General features: G+C 44.1%; 1 protein-coding gene across 2 annotated transcripts in view; it reads left to right on the top strand.

Moving 5' to 3' along the window:
* The window catches only part of ANKRD52 (ankyrin repeat domain 52), a 64,451-nt gene that overhangs the window by 11,939 nt on the left and 31,547 nt on the right, over window positions 1-20,965 (top strand). For both annotated transcript variants that reach the window (XM_083728829.1, XM_083728830.1), the window contains exons 4-13: window positions 3,420-3,498; window positions 4,870-4,940; window positions 10,545-10,745; window positions 12,755-12,842; window positions 15,319-15,461; window positions 16,879-17,091; window positions 17,233-17,311; window positions 18,110-18,224; window positions 18,620-18,702; window positions 19,984-20,101. In XM_083728829.1, coding sequence (XP_083584955.1) covers window positions 3,420-3,498; window positions 4,870-4,940; window positions 10,545-10,745; window positions 12,755-12,842; window positions 15,319-15,461; window positions 16,879-17,091; window positions 17,233-17,311; window positions 18,110-18,224; window positions 18,620-18,702; window positions 19,984-20,101 — 1,190 coding nt within the window. The remainder of the gene's footprint in view (window positions 1-3,419; window positions 3,499-4,869; window positions 4,941-10,544; window positions 10,746-12,754; window positions 12,843-15,318; window positions 15,462-16,878; window positions 17,092-17,232; window positions 17,312-18,109; window positions 18,225-18,619; window positions 18,703-19,983; window positions 20,102-20,965) is intronic.

The raw sequence follows: 20,965 nt of genomic DNA, 5'->3' as shown, positions 1-20,965 counted from the left end.
CAGATGACAGCATGAGTCAGTTAGGCTCAAGAGCTATAGGTCACTTCAAACACAGTATCTGAATTCAAACTCTTGGTACATTTTGATGAAGTACCTAAAGATGATCTCTGAAGTTCTGAAAGCTTGTTTTGATTTCCCCCGACAGAAATTCTGATAAATGTTAGCTCACATATTTTCTACTTCTTATTCTCGGAGACAACCATAGTGGTAACTGATACTTTGCAGTGGTTCATTCTAGTTTGTAATAATAAAATATTAGATATTCAGGGGTAGGTTTCTTTTCTTTCATTTTTTTGTATGGTCACCCTGCTTTGGGTCCATTGGTTAAAAACTTGGGAGGAAATTACTTGGAAAGCAACTCATGTGATATTTTCCTATCCATGCACCCTGGAATAAAAAAGATTTACAACTTGGTCCTAATTATATTTGCTTGTAAGTTCCACTAAATTTATAGAACTAGTGTTCTTGTGCTTAAGATTGCAGAATGAAGGTTAAATGCTTTCCTCTGATCTTGGTTGTGCACTTTGTGTGTGTGTTAGAGGGGACCTAAGTAGCTAAAAATTAAAAAATAGAGTTGCTTGGAATGGATCAGCTCATCTGTGCTGATGCGCAGTTTTCTAAATCAGTCGTTCTACAGCTGAGAAATGAAATTTAAGTTTGGCTTGATTGCTAGACTTTCTTGCTCTTTTCTATTTTTCCACTTACTCTTTTTTCTTTCTTTTTAACAAAGAGAGAGATGCCTCTGGAACCATAGGGGTGAAAAGCAGGTTGATGAGGATGATAGTAGCAGTAGTAGTAGCAGTAGTAGTTCAGGACTCAACAATCCATGTTTCAAATTGGCTTCGACTTTTAAGTGTGGGGCTGTGTCCTTTTAACACTTTACACATTTGATCATTTGGCCTTAGAGCACTGATATCCTTCTGAGCAGTTAATGCCAAGGACTTGGCAACAAACCCAAAGGCCAAATGCTAGTTGATTTGATACAGAACCTAAGTGGTGCTTCCTGCCTTTTGATAGCCTTGATTTTATGCCTTATCGGAGCTGTTTGCCTTGCTCTTAGGATTTGCTTGTTTGGGGCATGAAGTTTAGAAGCAAATGAAGTAGCAAGGTCTACATCCAGAACAACTTTGCTTTGTCTTTGAGGGAGTCATTCTTCCAAGTGTCCAGAATAGTTTGAAGATGTTTGTTGGAAATTTCAGCCTCTCTTTTAGTGCTCAGCTCAGCTTAGCTGCTATACTCTAACGCAGGGGTGGGGAACGTTTTCTAAGAATAGATTAAACTTGTATTAAAAGAAGAAAGTAGAATATTTTATTAATAAAAAAATAAATATATTAGATTGAAATTTTGAAATTCTCTGAGGTAGGACCTAATGGGTCAGAAATGCACTGGATTATAAACTTTTGAACATCAAATGGTTTATTCTACCCCTTTACTTTCCCCCTGCCCCCCCCCCCATTTGCCTGGGGTTTCCCTCTTTTTCTACTCTTACATTATATAAAGGCCTTACCATGTTGCAGGAGTGATACAGTCATCAAACTCTGATTGCATTCCTTCTTGTTCTGTTTACCACAGCATTTGAGATTACTTAAAAGCCTTAAGATGTATTGTTTGTTTAATACAGTGGTACCTCAGGTTACATACGCTTCAGGTTACAGACTCCACTAATCCAGAAAGAGTACCTCAGGTTAAGAACTTTGCTTCAGGATGAGAACAGAAATTGTGTGGCAGCAGCAGGAGGCCCTATTAGCTAAAGTTGTGCTTCAGGTTAAGAACAGTTTCAGGTTAAGAACAGACCTCTGGAACGAATTAAGTACTTAACCCGAGGTACCACTGTAATCCAATCCACTGTAGTGGTGCTGCTATAATCACTAACATTTGTTTACTTATTACATTTATAGTCAACCGTCCTTCCATCATGGGACTGAATGTGTACATGAGGTTTCCAGATATTCTCCCATCTTAGCATTAACCAGACCTAGACCTGCTTAACTTTAGCAAGATGGTTGCATCAACATTCCCTCTAGCCATGCACTGCTGCCTTTGAGTCTTTGGTCTAAGATATATGCAGCAATGTGAATTGGCTTTGTATCATTTTAAAGCACTGCTTTCAAAAGTATTTCACTAGTCATCCTGAAAGAGAAGATATTCCTTAAGAGGAGTTCACACGCCATTTCTGTTCTCATTTCCATTTTTCCATTTCAAGCTATGTGTGAGAGCTTTTGTGTTATGTTTCTTTTTGAAGCTTTTGGATTTTTTTCTGGGATTTACCAATTTGTGTAGTCTTGATGGCAATGATAGACATGTCAATGCTTCTTAAATTCATATAATCCTTTCAAAGTCAATGTCAAGTTTTTGAAAGGCTAAATTAAGGTCTCTTACACTTAGAGCATATTAGGTAAGCACATTACAAAACATTGCACTACATTAATTGGCTCTAACTCTCTGTTCAAGAACAGATTATTATTATTATCATTATTATTATGTGGTGGTGGTTGTAAGTTTTTAATGCTTGATGTTTTTGCTATGCTTTTATTATGTTGGAAGCTGCCCAGAGTGGCTGCAACAACCCATTGAGATGAGCAGAGTATAAATTATCATCATCGTAGTTAAGCTATCGTGTGAGACTCATTAAAAGCAACCAAAGCAAAAGTTAGATGAGTAAATCCTCCAACAAGATATCCGTGTTCTGAGTTTACTAAGCTCATTTAACTTGGCAGCAGTTAGGAATAGTCAATCAAATTTGAATGCAGTGCCGGCCTTTTGAATCAGTATCCTACATAGGTCATGTCACTGTGATCAGCTAGTGAGATCCAGCAAACCAGCCAGTGTACCTTCCATTGTTACTGGGGAAAAGCAATGGGGCAGAACAGGCATATGGATTTTCTTCTTACAGGGTGTACAGTTGCTCCTGGCTGAAGGTGATCCACTCTTTAAGCAAACTTTCATGGCTTGTGGCAGGCACGTTTTGAGGGTTGCAGTCAGTAATGCTGTGGGTTAACAACCAGGTTTAAAATTTCGGCTACTTTGTCTTTGCACAACTTTTCCTATATACCAACATCTTAAGCTTCAATTTGTCACTGGATAGATAAGCTCAGAGATATTGCTACATATTTCAGCACATCAAGGTAATTGGTCTATAGACTGAAAAGATTGGATGGCAACATCAGCATGGAACAGTATTATAGTAGCTGGTCCCATTGCACAATGGGACTTCCCCATATGCCCTTGAATCTGTTCTAGGGGTTCCCCCAACCCTCTGGAGCAGGGGAAGCGGAAGAGGAGGCGAATGTTCTGTTGCACAAGCACAAACCATTGCACTGATGAAACAATTGCCATGGTGCTATGTTGGATTCCTCTCATGGCTTTTAGATTCCACTTTAACACCTTCCATTTATCTCTGTTGTGTTTCCCCAAACCAGGACCAAGAGAGACGAACCCCTTTGCATGCAGCTGCATACTTGGGAGACGCCCCTATTCTTGAACTCCTAATACTATCAGGTAAGAAGTGAAGGTGTATGTTCTGGTTGATAAGAGGTGAAGGAGGTCAGGTCTAGCAGCTTCAGGGCATTTGCTGAATAGAAAAAGAAAACCTTCTCTTCCTATCCTGAGGGAACTGGTGGCAGTTTGGTGCAGACTTGTATATATCAATGCCTAAACTGTCAGGGGGGCAGAGTCACAGAGAGGATCGAGTAACACTGATAGATCCTGTGCAGTCCTGCAGTTGAGAGCACTGACTTTAAACTGGGGTGGTAGCTGTATATTCCATGTTCAGTTCCAGCTTCAGGCAAATTGCTATTGCTCATCCTCTGTTAACAGGCCTTTAAGGCAGGAATTATAATGATCTACAATTTAAACAGTCACAAGAATGAATGAGAGGATCGTAAAGTGCTTTCATATTAAAAGTGCTAAAGTTAGCAGATTGCTACTAGTAATATTATTGGAGTCATGATTCTGCAGCAGCAAAGATTTATGGAAACGTTCGAATTCAGTGAAGCTATTTTGAAGCAGACAGCTCTATCCACTGTAACTCTTCCGGTGTAGATTGCAGGGCAGAGTTGGCTTTCTGGACAGTGAAGCCAGCACAGATGGTTCTCAACGCATATGCTAAATGTCTCCAAGTTAATGGTAATGGAAGAAGTTGGCTATTGATGGTACATCATTTTAAAAACAAGTGTTAGTTTTTGAAAGCTTCCGGTTTTCAGATGTTTCTCTTTCGATGAGGATTAGGACACTAAATCATGTGATCCTACTTGTGCAAACTAATTATTCTTCCTTTTCAAGCAAGTTTAAGCATGGCTTCTGAACATGGTATCTTTCGTTAAGAAGAATTTTGCATTTCTGTCCTTGTGAGAAAGTTCTGTGAGTCAGAGGTTCTTTTCATTTAAACAACTGGACTGCCTTTATCAGTTGCACAGTTAAAGTTAGTGGAAGTGAGACTGGATTTTGTACAGTTCAGGAGGCCAACATAACATCAACCTTGAGATGTGTGTGGTATTGATAATACCATGCTCTTCAGTCTAAGCAATAGCACAATCAATATGTGCACAACTTATTTGCAGCTTAGCTTTTTGAATGGTGGGCATTTTCTGAATACAGTGCCAATGTTCTCTTCCTCTTAATATGTCTGCTGCCATTTTTGTTGCAAAACAAGTAAGACCCATATCTGCAAATACATGGTGAGATAATGGCTACAATCCTAGCTCCACTTACCAGGAAGCAAGCCCCATTGAATTCAGCAATACTTCTGAGTAAAACATGGTTAGGATTGCATTTTAAGGGATAAATGGATTCTAATATTGGGTGCAGGGACAAGGGATGCTTTTCGTCAGTATATGATCTTGCTTTATCTCTCCTATCCACCTTGGGCAGGTGCTAACGTTAATGCAAAGGACACCCTTTGGCTAACCCCGTTACACCGTGCTGCAGCTTCTCGCAATGAGGTAGGTACTAGTTCCTTTGACCTGCTTTCATTCATCCTGTTAAAGTGGCAAAGGAAATGCTCTTTCTCATAGGTCCCTCCTACAGCCACCCTTTCGGCAACTTCATTTCCCCCTTCATATGCCAGTGCTTACCCTGGGTCACAATGAAAACCAGTAGCTATCTTGAATGTCTGCAAACAAGAACTTCCTTAATCGTGAAAGGTGGAGCAAGACCTGTTGCCTTCCTTGCAGTTCAGTTTTGTGGGCCTTATTGTGACTTAATGTAGCTGTGTAAGTTTCAAGTGAGGAGGGGTCCTGCTACATCTTGTGTCCCTCAGATTTCCGATGGCTGTAGCCAGTACCTTCCTCCTCCCCTTTAATTAACATGGATGGACAAATCAGTTGTGTACCTGAAAAGGGTATGAAGTCAGAGTTACCTATCCTTGAAGTTTGCTAGAATGAGGGAAATTACAGAATAGTGTGTTATGTTCCATAACCCCCATTCCATGGTCAGCATTTCTACTGAATGCCTATTTTGTCTGAATTAAGCTTCAATTTGTTACCCTTACTCTTGTCTATTACCAATTCAAAACATGGACCGGCTTCCCTGGAATTTGATGGAAAGGAGAGAGAGAGTTGGGTATCATTAGTACGTTGGTGACACCAAACCCTAAAAATTAGTGGTTTAATGTGGATGCTAAATAGAACTGGGTACAAGATGGAACTAGGATATTGGCCAAGGGGTCTAACAGGAATCCCCCAGCAGCACCTTCTAGAACCTCCCCTGGAACTCCACGAAATGAAGCCTGCAAGTCCTGTCTCAGTCAGATGGTTACGAGAGTTGATGGTATTGAAAGCTGCCTAGATGGTCTTGCAGAACCAACAGAGAGATATCCCCTCTGCCAATTCCTGGTGTATACAGTGGTGCCTCGCAAGACGAAATTAATTCGTTCCGCAAGTCTTTTCGTCTTGCGAGTTTTTCGTCTTGCGAAGCACGGTTTCCCATAGGAATGCATTGAAAATCAATCAGTGCGTTCCTATGGAAACCGCCTTCAGACCAGGTCCGGGGACAGTCTGTCCCCCGACCTCTTCTGAAGGCCGGCGGGGGGCGAAAGTCTTTGCCCCCCCCCCGCCTGCCTTCCCAGGACAGCGGAGACTTCTCCGCTGTCCTGGGTGATCTTAAAATGCTGGCGGGTGGCAGCGAAGCCTTCGCTGCCGCCCGCCAGCATTTTAAAAACCCCGGGACAGCGGAGGACTTCTCTGCTGTCCGGGGCGATCTTAAAATGCTAGCGGGCGGCAGCGGGCTGCGTTTCTGCTCTCCCGGGAAGGCAGGCAGGGGGGAGCAAAGACCTTTGCCCCCTGCCGTCCTTCAGAAGAGGTCCAGGACGGGGGGGGCAAAAGTCTTTGCTCCCCCCCGCCTGCCTTCAAAAGCCATCCGGGATAGCGGGAAGCGCTTCCCTGCTATCCCGGACTGCTTTTAAAATGCTGGCGGTGGGGAGCAAAGCCTTTCGGCCCCCGCCGGCCTTCCTGGACCTCTTCTGAAGGCCGGAGGGGGTGGAAAGGCTTTGCTCCCCACCGCCAGCATTTAAAAGAGGTCCCCGGAGATTTCCCTATGGGCTTTCTTCTTGCGAAGCAAGCCCATAGGGAAATTCGTTTTGCGAAGCGCCTCCAAAACGGAAAACCCTTTCGTCTAGCGGGTTTTTCGTCTTGCGAGGCGTTCGTCTTGCGGGGCACCACTGTATAGCCCACTAGGGTGACTAAATCTGCCTCAGTCCCATAATCAGACTTGAAGTAAGATTGAAATGGATCTAAATAATCCACCTCGCCTACCTGGAGTGTGATGCCACTCACAAACTCAGGCGTCTTCCCCAGAAATGGAGTGTTGGGGACAGGCAAGAGAAATTATCCAATATGATGAGGTTCAAGGAAGCTTCTTAAAAGACATTAGGGCCCTTGCTCGGTCAGTTCCCTTGGCAGCTATTATAAGCCAAGAAGGGCAAGTGTGGAGCACACACGTAGGTAGGCCTCACCCTTCCATGGATCCTGTCCATATGCCTGAGCTGTACAAATTGAAACTGTCCCCTATAACTGGACAAGTTAGTCTAAGCTTGTCACCTGGTGCAGAGAAAGGATCAGGTGACCAGGCAGGAAAGCTCAGTAAAAGCTCCTCCTCTCCCCACTCCCAACTTTTTGTCCAAAAACAGCTAATTTAGGACTGTGTAGAAAATAACTTTTGTACACTTGTTTGCGAGGCTTCACTGGTTTACTTTAAAGTCATAAATCAATATTCTGTATCCCAGAGTGCCAAGATCCGCAATTTCTGCACAAGCTGAATACGTTATGAACCTAATCTGGCCCTGTGTCACAGAGACAAGGCTGCTCCCAGTGAGCATTTTTAGCAGGATTAGGAATGGAGATTTGCGCAGAATGCATGGATGTGGAAGCTCCCTTTAGCCCACAGACACACACATGCACACTCAGGGATCCAAATAATGCAGTAAACTAAAGTTGCCTTACTTTTCTCTCAGACTGTTCTTTTTTTAAAAAAATAAAATAAAATGTTGGTATTGATATTTTATTGAAAAGGTTTCAATTATAAAGAAATAAACTGATACAAAGAAAAATAAAAAGGCACAAAAATGTGTAGGAATATATACAGTAGATATATATATATATATATATATATGCATGCAAATACAGTGGTACCTCATGTTAAGTACTTAATTTGTTCCGGATGTCCGTTCTTAACCTGAAACTGTTCTTAACCTGAAGCACCACTTTAGCTAATGGGGCCTCCTGCTGCTGCCGCACCGCCAGAGCCCGATTTCTGTTCTTAACCTGAAGCACTATTTCTGGGTTAGCGGAGTGTGTAATCTGAAGCGTATGTAACCCAAGGTACCACTGTATACGAAAAATACCGTAACCCATCCATTCTTTTATATATTTGATATTATTATCACAGTCTGTTCTTGACACAGCATTGTAGAAAATGCCACCCCTTTCCTGACTGATGTATTATCTTACACGCTGCTACATTAATTCAGAGGTAGAGAAGTTTGCATTGCCGTGAGTAGGATAACATCCATAACTTGATAATAGAGCAGTTTTTCATCCTAAGGTTGCTGTTGTAATGTGTTGCTATATTTCTCTGTAAAAGCAGAAAGTCGCTTTTTTTTTTTTGGGTACAGATGATTGTGGAGTAAGTTTTATGCCCTTAATTGCACAAAGACTGGGCTCCCAAGAGACTGTTCGCTTGGAAAAGCTTCCGCTGTTCCTCAGCAGAGTCTGTTAACTTGTGTAATTGCCTTTTCCTGCTGACCTCACAGCTTAAGGCCATTTCCGGCAGCCGAGAAGCACCACTTAAGCTGGCTCAATTAATTCACCTCTTTGCTTCAGAAAAGCATCAGCATTTTTATTGGTGCTTGACTTCCAGGGGCAGGGTGGGTGGTTCCTACTCCTGAGTTTGTAAGGCAGCGAGGAGAGACTGTGGTATATTTCCTTACGCAAATGAGGAAAAATGTAGGCCCCTGGGCTTCTTTTGCCTCCTGCCAAGCTTCTTACACCTCGCGGGCCACCAAAGAGCATTTGTTAGCTACAGGATCACAATTACTTAGCGGCAGGATCACTCTAGAAGTCACCAGAGAGAAAAAAAGGAACTCCTGTGGTGGCTTCAGCAAACTGTATGGGTTGAATCCGACAAAGTCATTATGTGAGCAAAATGACATGCTTGCACAGTAGTAGTATCATTGCTACTACAGTGGTACCTCGGGTTAAGTACTTAATTCGTTCCGGAGGTCCGTACTTAACCTGAAACTGTTCTTAACCTGAAGCACCATTTTAGCTAAAGGGGCCTCCCGCTGCTGCCTTGCCGCCAGAGCACAATTTCTGTTCTCATCCTGAAGCAAAGTTCTTAATCCGAGGTACTATTTCTGGGTTAGGTCTGTAACCTGAAGCGTTTGTAACCTGAAGTGTATATCACCCGAGGTACCACTGTATTGTTATTACACTTATTGTTCATCATTCCCTAGCAGGTCCCGGGATTTAAAATTCTGTACAGTGGTACGTAGGTTCTCAGACTTAATCCGTTCCCGGAGTCCATTCGACTCCCGAAACCATTCGAAAAGCAAGGCTTCCGATTGGCTGCAGGAGCTTCCTACACCCAAGCGGAAGCCGCGTCAGATATTCGGCTTCCTAAAAACGTTTGCAAACTGAAACACTTATTTCCGAGTTTGCTTTCAAGAGCCGATTTGTTCGACAACTAAGCTGTTCGAAAGGCAAGGTACCACTGTATTAAAAACAATTAAAACAAATTACAGCCACAGAAATAGGGTGGGTCTTAAAAACACAGGCCTCAGGTGTTGAACAGGTGATTGTCAACATTTGCTGAAAGCTGTATAGTGAAGGAGCCAGATGCATCTCTGTGGGGAGGGAATTCCACAGCCACCAGAGCATGGAGCACTATGAGCAAGTCCTCACTGTCCAAAAGGGCTGAAAACAGGCACCCCGCAAGTCCTCAAGGTCATCTGAGCCTCAAGTGACAATGTTGGATCCAGGAGTTACCCCCAAGCTACAAACCTGCTCTTTCCAGGGGAGTGCAACCCCAACCAGAGAAAGCCATCTTACTCTTCCTGACGCCCTCTAAATCTGGTCTGGAGTGTTAGAGGAAAACCCAGAGCTGATGTGGCAGAAGTTGCATTGCATGAGCGGATGTCCTTCTGCTTGCACAGTTACTTTGTTGGCTGTAATCCTATACCAGGCAGCGTGGGCACATTACTGAAACCAAGCCAGCTGCTGTGTTTGTGAGGCCTTGGGTCTAAAGCCCTTCTTGGCTGGTTTCTCATCTCCTGCCCCCACCTGAGGCTCACATGAACCCTTGCTGCTGCCTCCCCACCCTCTTCCCTGGTAGTCTCTAACACTCTCACCCTAGCTGTCTAGATCTTGAAGCTTTGACCTGACAGTAAGCTGCTTTTAGAGAGAAGACTTCCTTAGAATTCAGACTAATCTCATTTGAGTTCAGAGGCTTGACACACTGAAAGTATGAATCCGAACATTCTTGGGAATTGGGGCAAAAGGAGACCGTTTCACATTATTGCCCTTTTAGTTGTTGTATCAATTCAGGTGCTTTATTTAATATTTTGCCTACTGCAGGCGCCTGTAATACTTAAAACCCTTTGTCACCAGCAGACCAGCCAATAATTGACACCAAGACCTGATTTCTTAACTTCCCAGATGTTCTACTCTGGTTTGGGGCTTTTTGAGCCTCGCAGGGTTAAGAAGATGAAGGAGAGAAGGAATTGGTAGTAGGATGAGGGATATATTGAGTTGTGCCTTACAGTGTTGGCTCCTCTTTCGGCCATCAGCATTCCTCATTGTGCGCCCACTTAGCTCTGCTAGAACTTCAACCTGTAGTGCCTCATGCTAGGATGCTCTTGGTCCTTCTGATATTTCCCAGCAGCATATTCTGCAGTGTTTTAGGTTAGCTTTGTTTGAAAATTCCAATTCTGCCACACAGCGTAGCACTATCAGCTTGTTCCTCGGCTCTTTAATTATTCCTCTAGCGATCCTTTGCCTTGCTCAAGCAGTCTTTTAAAAAAGACCTTTCTGTCTGTGTTCTGTCCCTGGCAGAAGGCACTTAACCTCCTCCTAAAGCACTCTGCGGACGTCAACGCTCGCGACAAGTATTGGCAAACACCACTGCACGTTGCCGCTGCCAACAGAGCCACCAAGTGTGCTGAGGCCATCATCGCCCTGCTAAGTAGTGTTAATGTGGCAGACCGCACCGGCCGGACAGCACTGCACCATGCTGTACACAGTGGGCACATTGAGGTAAGGGTGCGGTTCTTTTCATGGAGGGTTTTCTGTGCATTCCACCTCTGTTGGATAAGTAGTGAAATGGGGGGTGGTCTAGTCCGAAAAGCATTTGGGGCTTACGACAGAACAACACTGCGTGGAAAACTCATGCTGTAAAACTCGAGTAGCTGCTACTGTTGTGAGGAAACACCTTTCTGTTTGACACTTTTCTGGTGCAACCCCGCCCTTTGCAAGCCACTTCTTTCCTCGCACGGTTTCAAACTTGTTTCTTGGAGGAGAGATTTGCCTTCAGGCAAAAAGAGCAGGCTGTCAGGGTTGGGTTGCAGCAGACAAGCAACAGGTAGGCAGCAAGTTCAGCTCCCCTCTGCCGCTTGCACACATTGTTGGCCCTTCCTAAAACCTGCTTCCCCCTGATATTTATTTAATCTATTGACTTCCTTCCAAAGAAGCCCAGGTTGGCAAACACTTCTTTGGTTAAAAGAATACAATTAAGAAGAAAATTAAAATGTTTAAAAACCGTTAAAAGCACCTGAAAAACAATAAAGCATCTCAAACCAATGTAAGAGCAGATGCAACCAAGTCACAGAAGCAGATGCAGTGTTTGTAATTCTGACCTTTAGGGTCCTGTAATCACAAGAAGGGATCCTTTGCTCCTCCTACAGACTCCCTGAACGATGATAGGAACTGATAGAGCCGGTGTGGTGTAGTGGTTAAGAGCGGTAGTCTTGCAATCTGGGGAACCGGGTTCGCGTCTCCGCTCCTCCACATGCAGCTGCTGGGTGACCTTGGGCCAGTCACACTTCTCTGAAGTCTCTCAGCCCCACTCACCTCACAGAGTGTTTGTTGTGAGGGAGGAAGGGAAAGGAGAATGTTAGCCGCTTTGAGATTCCTTAGGGTAGTGATAAAGCGGGATATCAAATCCAAACTCCTCCTCCTCCTCCTCCTCCTCTTCTTCTTCTCTTCTTTGGGCAATATGTTCAAGGTGTTGCATATCTGCATTTGTGCTCTGGAGCCTGTCATATGGCCTATAATGTAGAATCTAGCAGTTGTCACAGGGCCCCTGCTGGCTGTGCTTTTGCTTTTTGAAGAAAAACAAGTTTCTAGTCTTTATAGCTTTAAAGAAAATTATCAGAAAATGTGGTTCCTCTTCTCCCGCCACCAGTATTTCAAACACAGAAGAGTGAAATATATATTTCAGCCTTCCTTCCTTCACAACAACAAAACAGGAACAAAAGTTCAGCATGCGGGGTTGTATCTAACATGAGTCCTGCTCACAGATGACCCGTTACATTTAATATAGCTCAGTTGTGTCCATTAATATCAGCAGATCTGAGTGTGACTCTTGTTGGATACATCCCCCTGCCCCAGAAATGCCAACCATAAGGGAAACCATACAGAATGATGGAAAGGGTAACAGCTATAAAAGTGCCAGAATTTCATTTTGTTTGGAAGCTCAAAATGCTGGCCCCTTTCTTCAGATTGTGTATAGTGTCACTTTCCTACTTAATTGCCAGGCAGAGGTGCAGTTACATGCTTATCTGCCTTCCAAAGCTAGCTTTGCTGAGAAATAAAACCTGGCTCCCAGTCGAGAACACATTTCTCTTATGTAATAAAGGTGGTCTTTGGGGCATCACCTAACCTAGACCTTCCCTTGCTACTTCTGTTTGCTGTTAGGTGTGCCAGTGGTGCATGAAAACTGAGTAGTTGCCAAGAAGAGAGGAGTTGAGTGGGGAAATGGCTCAGAATTTATATTTGTATTTATTCGTTAATGTGGCTTTATTTGTTATTTTTGTGACATTCGTTGTTGCTTTTGTTTTATTTTCCTATACACCACTTAGATATATTTTCATATGTTAAGCAGTACAGAGATGGCCTTAAAAAGTCCTAAATAATAAAGCCCAAGGAGACAGGTGCTGATTCTACAGCACTGTACCAGCAGGAAGTTCTAAGTAAATGGACATGCTTTTGTAAAAAAAAAAAAAAAATTCCCTCTTTGTGACTCTTTCTTCTCCACCTTTTCTTAGATGGTTAACCTGCTCTTAAATAAAGGGGCCAATCTGAGCACATGCGACAAGAAGGAGAGACAGCCAATACATTGGGCAGCCTTCCTTGGTATGTTTTTCTCTTCCTTTTGCAGGCCCTCTGATCTCTCTCTCTCTCTCATTTGTACGAGAGAGAGCGTGTGTGTTGTAATCATATACATGGATCTTTGAGGAGGAGCTTATATGTAAAGGGATAGAATATTCTGAATACATATCCAGCACAGAATGCAGGATATTGGAGTTCTGGTGATCTGTGAGCCAGAAAGTTGTTGGTTCAAAGCTCGCCTCTGCTCAGGCATCAAACTTGGACTTTTACATCTAATGCAAGAGGTGACTGGGCAGCAATGGGTCATTCCACCCATTCTTTCTCTAGTTTCCTCCCTCTGCTCATCTCATCTGATGTGGTGAGCAGGGTTCTAGCTGGTGAGAGCTGAGTTACCTCCTACTGTTTGGGGTCATTAAAGGTATGTTCAATGCATTCATGTTGCAAGGTGGTGACAGCATTTCTGCCATGAATTTACCTGGTGTTATTAGATAAACTGCTCTTCCCCCCACCCCCCGCATTGCAATCTGCAATATGGGAATAACGGTCCCAACTTGTCTCCTGTCACATATTAATGAGGGATGCGGGTGGCGCTGTGGTCTAAACCACTGAGCCTCTTGGCTTGCCGATTGGAAGGTCAGTGGTTCATATCCATGTGACGGATTCCTGATGCTCTGTCCCAGCTTCTGCCAACCTAGCAGTTTGAAAGCACACCAGTGCAAGTAGATTAATAGGTACCGCTGCGGCGGGAAGGTAAGCGGTGTTTTCGTGCACTCTGGATTCCGTCACGGTGTTCCGTTGCACCAGAAGTGGTTTAGCCATGCTGGCCACATGACATGGAAAGCTGTCTGTGGACAAACACCGGCTCCCTCAGCCTGAAAAGTGAGATGAGTGCCGCACCCCATTTTTGACTGGACTTAACCATCAGGAGCTCTTTGCCTTTTAATGAGATATATGCGATGTGCCCTGATTGCTCAGGAAATGTTATGTAAAATGCCTTTGGGGTTGCACCACTCCCAGATTCCCAGTCGCTCCACAATATGGTGAGCCTGAGTCAAACCAAGTAACAGGGTGGCCATTTGCACATAGCTCATAGACAAAAGGGAGCACTCATGATTATAGCCAGAAGCAGGAATCCAGTGAAGAGCCAAGGTGGAGGAAGACCATGACTTCAGAGGGCACTCCATGTGAGCAGGAATCCCAAGTAGGAGCCACTGTACAAACTGAACCAACCACTGTACAAACTCAGCTGATGTGGTGGTGCCTCCCAATGCTTAAGGATGGGTTTAACTCTGGGCACCATTTTGAAAATTGCACGTGGGCATTTGTACTCATTGTGCTTGCTTCATTCACCTCAAGAGTTAGGCCATCGCAATATGCTATGAGGATGATGATTGATTGTTGAATCTGCTTCTTAAAGATTTCTGCTTCTTCTGATTCTTTTTCTCCTAATGGAAGGAGTTTTCTTTAGGAGAAGGTTTCTTTTCATTCAAAGATATCTCCACCCAGAGGGAACCCAGTCACACAAACAGTCATTAAGATACACCAGCAGCTATTAACATACTATCTAGAGCTATTAACACCTCATTAGTCTTTTTTTGCGCTTCAGCTGAGAAAAGGGGGGGGAAGAGGGGAGAGCTGCTTTTTTTCTACTTTAAAGACGAAAGCTGCATGTTTAATCACCCCTTTTACACTCTTCCTATTTTTTTTTTTTTTTGCCAAGCATGTAAAGCTGAATGTTCATAAGTTAAATGCTCACAGGTTGCAATTTACCCTTTTAGGGCCATAGGTTTGGTTTATGAAATTATATAAGGTAAAACTGTGCTCAAATTAAACTGCCATTATCTTTTTTAAAAACACCAAAACAAAAGATGTCAGTCAAAGAAATGGACCACCAAAGCATAGAAACCTGAAGTAAGTCTAGAGGTTGAGCAGATAAATATATATGGAAGTGGCAAGTAGGGAAAACATATAGATTACAGTGTGCAGCCCTGTCCCTGCATTAGATGCCCTCTGTATCTGCCCATAAGCTGTTAAGCACAGAGCAGAAGAAAAGTTTGAAATCTTTCATTGTATGGTAGACGCTGAATCTAAAATTCAAATGTCCTTGTTTTGGGTGCTTTTTCTATCACCCAGTCCATGGAAGAAGGAGGAAGAAAGATTCCTGATCTAGTGAAATTCCTGGCAGGACAAAGTATTGAAATCTTGCAGAAATCACCACATTTGGCTGTCTATAACGTAGTGAATTGGCTCAGACAACCTTTTAAGGCGACAAAATCCACAGCTCGGCAATAACTATTAGCACCAGCCAAAATATCGCAAAAAGCGTGGCAATTTTTGATTCTGTGGATTCTTATAGTCCAGTGCTACCTTCATTGGGTTCCAACATGAGGAGCAGATCTGTATGGGAGTGGGAAGCCTTGTTCAAATTGCTATCTCTGTGTTTGCCTGTGTTGCCTCTCTGTGTTATACCTCTCTGTGCTTGTACATTGCCTCCTCCCAGGGCATCTGGAAGTCTTGAAGCTGCTTGTGGCCCGAGGAGCTGACGTTACGTGCAAGGACAAGAAGGGTTACACACTGCTGCACACGGCAGCAGCCAGCGGCCAGATCGAGGTTGTGAAACACCTGCTGAGGCTTGGAGTAGAGGCAAGTGCTGTGAATGTACCAACTCAGTGGGCACTGCTCCTGCTTATTCTGACAGTACTCTTAACAGTGTGTACCTGTACTTTGAAACATGTGCAGGCATAGTTTCAGACAGGTTAGGTGCTGCAGGGGAGGGGATTATTGCAACAATAAGGAAAAACCTGGAAGCAGCTTTGTCACATGGATCTTCATCATGAAATGCATGTAGGTAGCCCCAGTGTTAACGATGCTTCCCCCTTGCAATAACGTGTTTTCAAGATGCAGGTGTTTAAAAACAAATGTTTGGAAGTAACTGTATGTGGATGCTAACTGCCGTCTTGGTGTTATTTTACCGGTGATTTCTAATGCTTGCTGGATTCTGTCTCCACAACCAGCGCAACAGGCAGGGGAAAGCTGCAAGGGCATGTACTGCTTATCTTTTAAACGAAACCCAAGGTTTTATGCCGGCTTCAACAAACCCCCTGCTTATACCTGCTGCTGCACTTTTTAGCTAGACGATCTATTTTTTTATTTCAAAAAATAAATACTGTATTTTTCGCCCTATAGGACGCACCGTCCCATAAGGCGCACCTAGTTTTTTGGGGGGGGGGGGGAATAAAGGGAAACAAATTTATTTCCCCCCCAGGCGCCCGAGCTTCCCTCGACCCCAGCCCCCAGAACAGGCAACTCTCCGCAAGCCGCGGGAGCCCAGCACTGGGCTCCCGCGCCTTGCGGAGAGCTGCGCGAAGCTTGGAGAGTGAGGGGTCGGTGCGCACCGACCCCTCTCGCTCTCCAGGCTTCAGCGAAAGCCTGCATTCGCCCCATAGGACACACACATATTTCCCCTTCATTTTTGGAGGGGAAAAAGTGTGTCCTATAGGGCGAAAAATACGGTAAATGAAAAAAAAAAGTTGAATAAAAAGTTAATGTGAGCAGGCAAGCGCAGTAGGTTGGACTAACAAGCAAGTGTATACCTGAAGGAGCGTCTCCACCCCCATCGTTCAGCCCGGACACTGAGATCCAGCGCCGAGGGCCTTCTGGCGGTTCCCTCCCAGCGAGAAGTGAGGTTACAGGGAACCAGGTAGAGGGCCTTCTCGGGAGTGGCGCCCGCCCTGTGGAACACCCTCCCTTAAGATGTGAAGGAAATAAGCAGCTATCTTCTCTTTAAAAGACATCTGAAGGCAGCCCTGTTTAGGGAAGTTTTTAATATTGAATGCTGTATTGTTTTTAACACTTGATTGGGAGCTGCCCAGAGTGGCTGGGGAAACTCAGCCAGATGGGCGGGGTATAAATAATAAATTATTGTTATTGTTATTATTATATTTGAAGGAGCTTCTGTGGCCTTGGGCAGCCCAGTAATGTAGTTGCTGCTCTTCTTTCTGACCAAGCCCTCTCTGTACAGCACGTTCACATGCTTGCCTTTTTACACTTGTCCTTGTAGATTGATGAACCAAATTTCTTTGGCAACACTGCACTTCACATTGCCTGTTACATGGGCCAGGATGCTGTGGCCAATGAACTGGTCAACTACGGCGCCAATGTCAATCAGCCCAATGAGAAGGGCTTCACCCCCCTGCACTTTGCTGCCGTCTCCACCAACGGAGCCCTGTGCCTGGAACTTCTCGTCAACAACGGAGCTGACGTGAACTTTCAGGTATGAGCACTCAAGTCAGGATTCGGTCAGGCTTTGAGGGAAGGAGGTGGGGAGTCTCAGCTAGGATGGGAGAACTAAAGGCAAATTTATATTGTAGTTAGCAGGACATCTCCACTTGCTAACTTGCTGTGATGTTTTCAGAGTAAAGAAGGGAAGAGTCCTTTGCACATGGCTGCCATTCACGGACGGTTTACACGCTCTCAAATTCTCATACAAAACGGTAAGCTCTCAGTCGCCCGTCGGTATTTATGCTTAATATTTAACAGTCTTCCTTTCTAATTAGAGTTATTCACTATTCCTTGCCGTCCTTCCCAGTTCTTCCTTATAATTCGCAGAGTAATGTTGTGCCTGTAGACATTTCAGATGTACGTATTTTGTTTCACTTGCAATGGTTTACCTCGTGTATAATTTAAGCAAATTCTTTTCTTACGCTGAGGTCGGCAGTCAAAACCAAAGTCCAGTTTACTGTGAGGAGGTTTGAAGAAGTGCTTTGAGCGTTAGTCACAAAATGGCCACCATTGGAGTGAAACATTACACAAAATGGCTGTCTTGGCGTTATGGCATAACACAAAATGGCTGCCATATAAAAAAGCTTATCTTTTTTTAGTTTTTTCTTTTCCCTTTCTCCCGTTTTCTCTTTCTTTGGTTTTCTCCTATTTTCTTCCTTCTGACTTTGTTCTCTTTTAGACTAGCTAGCTTAGAATATATGTATAAAGATACTAAAGATACTTTGTAATGGGCGTGTATTTTTTATATACTTGAATAAGTATATATATGTTGAAGGAGGCATGTTTAGGAGAGGCTGAGCAAGTGCAAACAGGAACTGAGAGGGAGACCAAATGCTCTCCTGTGCGTTGGGGATTTTTTGAGGGGATATTTACTGATACCTTTTGCGGAGGTATTGATGGGCACACTGATCTAGTACATTTCACTTCCCTTCCTGCCAAGCCAGAGTTGTCCCTTGCTTCTGGTCAGTTTGAAGAACAAAGTAAATAATGAATCCTGCTTGCTTTTCTAGGCAGTGAGATTGACTGCGCTGACAAATATGGCAATACCCCCCTCCATGTTGCTGCTAGATACGGCCACGAGCTGCTAATTAGTACTTTGATGACGAATGGTGCTGATACTGCAAGGCAAGGACTTTTTCTTCTTAATGTGGCATCAGTCAGGAGGAAGATACAGTGGGTCACATTTCAGATCACATGTAATGAATTACGAGTTTGCGTGTACCAGGCCACCGCACTTTTGCACACACATTTTGGATAAAGAGTGGTGGATGGTTGAGTGCTGCTTTCAATCTTTTTTGTAACACCCTCCCTACATTAGTGATCGCAAATTCACCAATTATTTGCTTCATACAGAGTGAAAATTTTGTACATTAACCTGGATATGGGGTTATTGTGCTAGCGACACGGAAACTCAGTTCTGTGTTGCTGCTGGCTGTGTTTTCCACCTTGATGTCGGGTGGTGTGTGTGTGTTTCTTTTTCTTTCTCTCTCACACAATAATTCTTTCTTTTGGTTTGCCAGGCGTGGGATCCATGACATGTTCCCCTTGCACTTAGCTGTTCTCTTTGGATTCTCAGACTGTTGTCGTAAGCTACTTTCCTCAGGTATGTGGATAGGACAGCCCTTGCTTGTCCTTTCACTTCAGGTTTTGGAGTAGGGTTGTGTTCATAGGAAGCCACAGTCCATTTTTCATATTTTCCTGAATTCAGAATAAGCCAGCCAGCTGGGGCTGATGGGAATTGTTGTTCAACAACATCTGGAGTGCCAAAGGTTCCCCACACCTGGTCCAAGGGAGGTTGTTGGGAGACTGTATTTTTTTCATTGTTTAGGGCAAGGGACAACCTAGAGCTTGTTGAGAAAAATAAGGTTTTGCTTATCTTGCTCTGAGGTAGACAGTGGAGTGAAATTTTTTGTCTGATTCCTTCATCTGTGCCAAAATGCACCGCTCCCCACAATTTTTTGCACACATATTCTAAGCTCAAATAATACACGAGCTTGCTTACTTTGCATTAAGTTGTCCATTGCACATGCTTTCTTCTTAGCTTAATTACCTTATTTCTCCGTTTATAAGACTAGGTTTTTTCCCTAAAAAATAATGTCAAAAATTAGGAGGTGTCTTATACATGGATAGGGATGCAGGTGGCGCTGTGGGTTAAACCACAGAGCCTAGGACATGCCAATCTGAAGGTCGGCGGTTCGAATCCCCGCAACAGGGTGGGCTCCGGTTGCTCGGTCCCTGCTCCTGCCAACCTACCAGTTTGAAAGCACATCAAAGTGCAAGTAGATAAATAGGTACCGCTCCGGCGGGAAGGTAAACGCCGTTTCTGTGCGCTGCTCTGGTTCGCCAGAAGCGGCTTAGTCATGCTGGCCATATGACCCGGAAGCTGCATGCCGGCTCCCTTGGCCAATAAAGCAAGATGAGCGCTGCAACCCCAGAGTCAGTCACGACTGGACCTAATGGTCAGGGGTCCCTTTACCTTTTCTACATGGATAGTGTCAAGGCTGGACTGGCGATTGGTTGTTGCTGCGAAAATAGGGGGCATCTTATACATAGGGGCATCTTATAGATGGAAAAATATGGTATTTGTGCTTTAAAATCCTACCTGACTTCCTAGATTTAGGTTTGGGTCTATAGAGCTGGTAAGGAACAGTGTGGTGGGAGAAATATAAATCAATGAGGACCAGAAGGTGCTCTTCACTGCCTGACAAGTAACAAGGCACAGAAGGCCCATCAACTGAACAATTGAGCTCTGCACTTGTGAAGGATTATTGAGACATTTTAGAAATCTGAACTCCAGATTATAAACTACCCATGGAAACGTTGGCCAGAATCATGGACTTGACCATGAACCTTGACCAGTTCCCTGCTGTTTTCTGATTCACAGGTCAGTTGTACAGCATCGTCTCTTCACTTAGCAATGAGCATGTGCTGTCTGCAGGCTTTGATATCAATACGCCAGATAACCTCGGGAGGACCTGCCTCCATGCTGCTGCTTCCGGAGGGTGAGTAGTCAATCAGTTTGTTACTTAGGCAACATATTCTTCAGAACTGATCAGCATGATTTTATTGCCCTGTTGCTTATTCCTATCTCACTGGCTACCTTTGTTTAAGTAAAGAGGAGGGAAAGGTTAGAAGACTGTCTGGCTTTGTTTATTTCTGTTTAACTAGAACAGATTCAGGTTTCCATTGCCTTGAAGTAATGTACAGCTGTGGTGGTGTAATCAAATTGAAGCTCTCTCCTAATCCCCAGTGTTCAGAGCTAATACTGGGAGATTCCTTGTTTGTGTGAAGTGGAATTTCCAATTGCACTTCAGAACAAATATGAGAAGATTTGCTTTGATCCAGCAAACATACCATAAGGGAGAAGAATCTGTTTCTCAAGGGCTCCATGCAACCTTCAGCCTAATTACCTGTGGGAGCAGAAGAAGCCATAAGGAAGGAAGGGTGGAAAAAACATGGTGGAGGGAGCAAAATTTAGCAGAAAGTGATGGTAAGGGGGGACCTTTTGCAAGCAAGCAATTCAGACCTCTAGCAAGAGTGGTCTGTGTCCTTTTCTCAGCATCCCACTGAACAGGGTGGAAGTGGGGAGAGGAAAAAAGGATGCCCCACCCACTTTTGGTTAATTTCCCCCTCTTGCTGCCAGCATGTGGCTCCTGGCAAAACTCCCTCCCGCCCTGGAAATGTCCCTTGAAAGGAGAAAAAATATTTCTCATCATAGAATCCCATGTCTGCATTGCTATCTTTCCCAGTTGCTCTAGACCAGGGGTAGTCAACCTTTTTATACCTGTAATGCATCTTTCTTGATGGTAAAATTTCTTTACTGCCCACCAGTGCTCGCTGGAAGGAGGATTCAGCTTGTGCCATAG

The sequence above is a fragment of the Podarcis gaigeae genome (genome assembly GCF_964106915.1).
Source record: "Podarcis gaigeae genome assembly, chromosome: 2".
Lineage (NCBI taxonomy): Eukaryota > Metazoa > Chordata > Lepidosauria > Squamata > Lacertidae > Podarcis > Podarcis gaigeae.
Note: the sequence above shows the minus strand (reverse complement) of the source record. Positions and strands in the feature narration are given on the sequence as shown.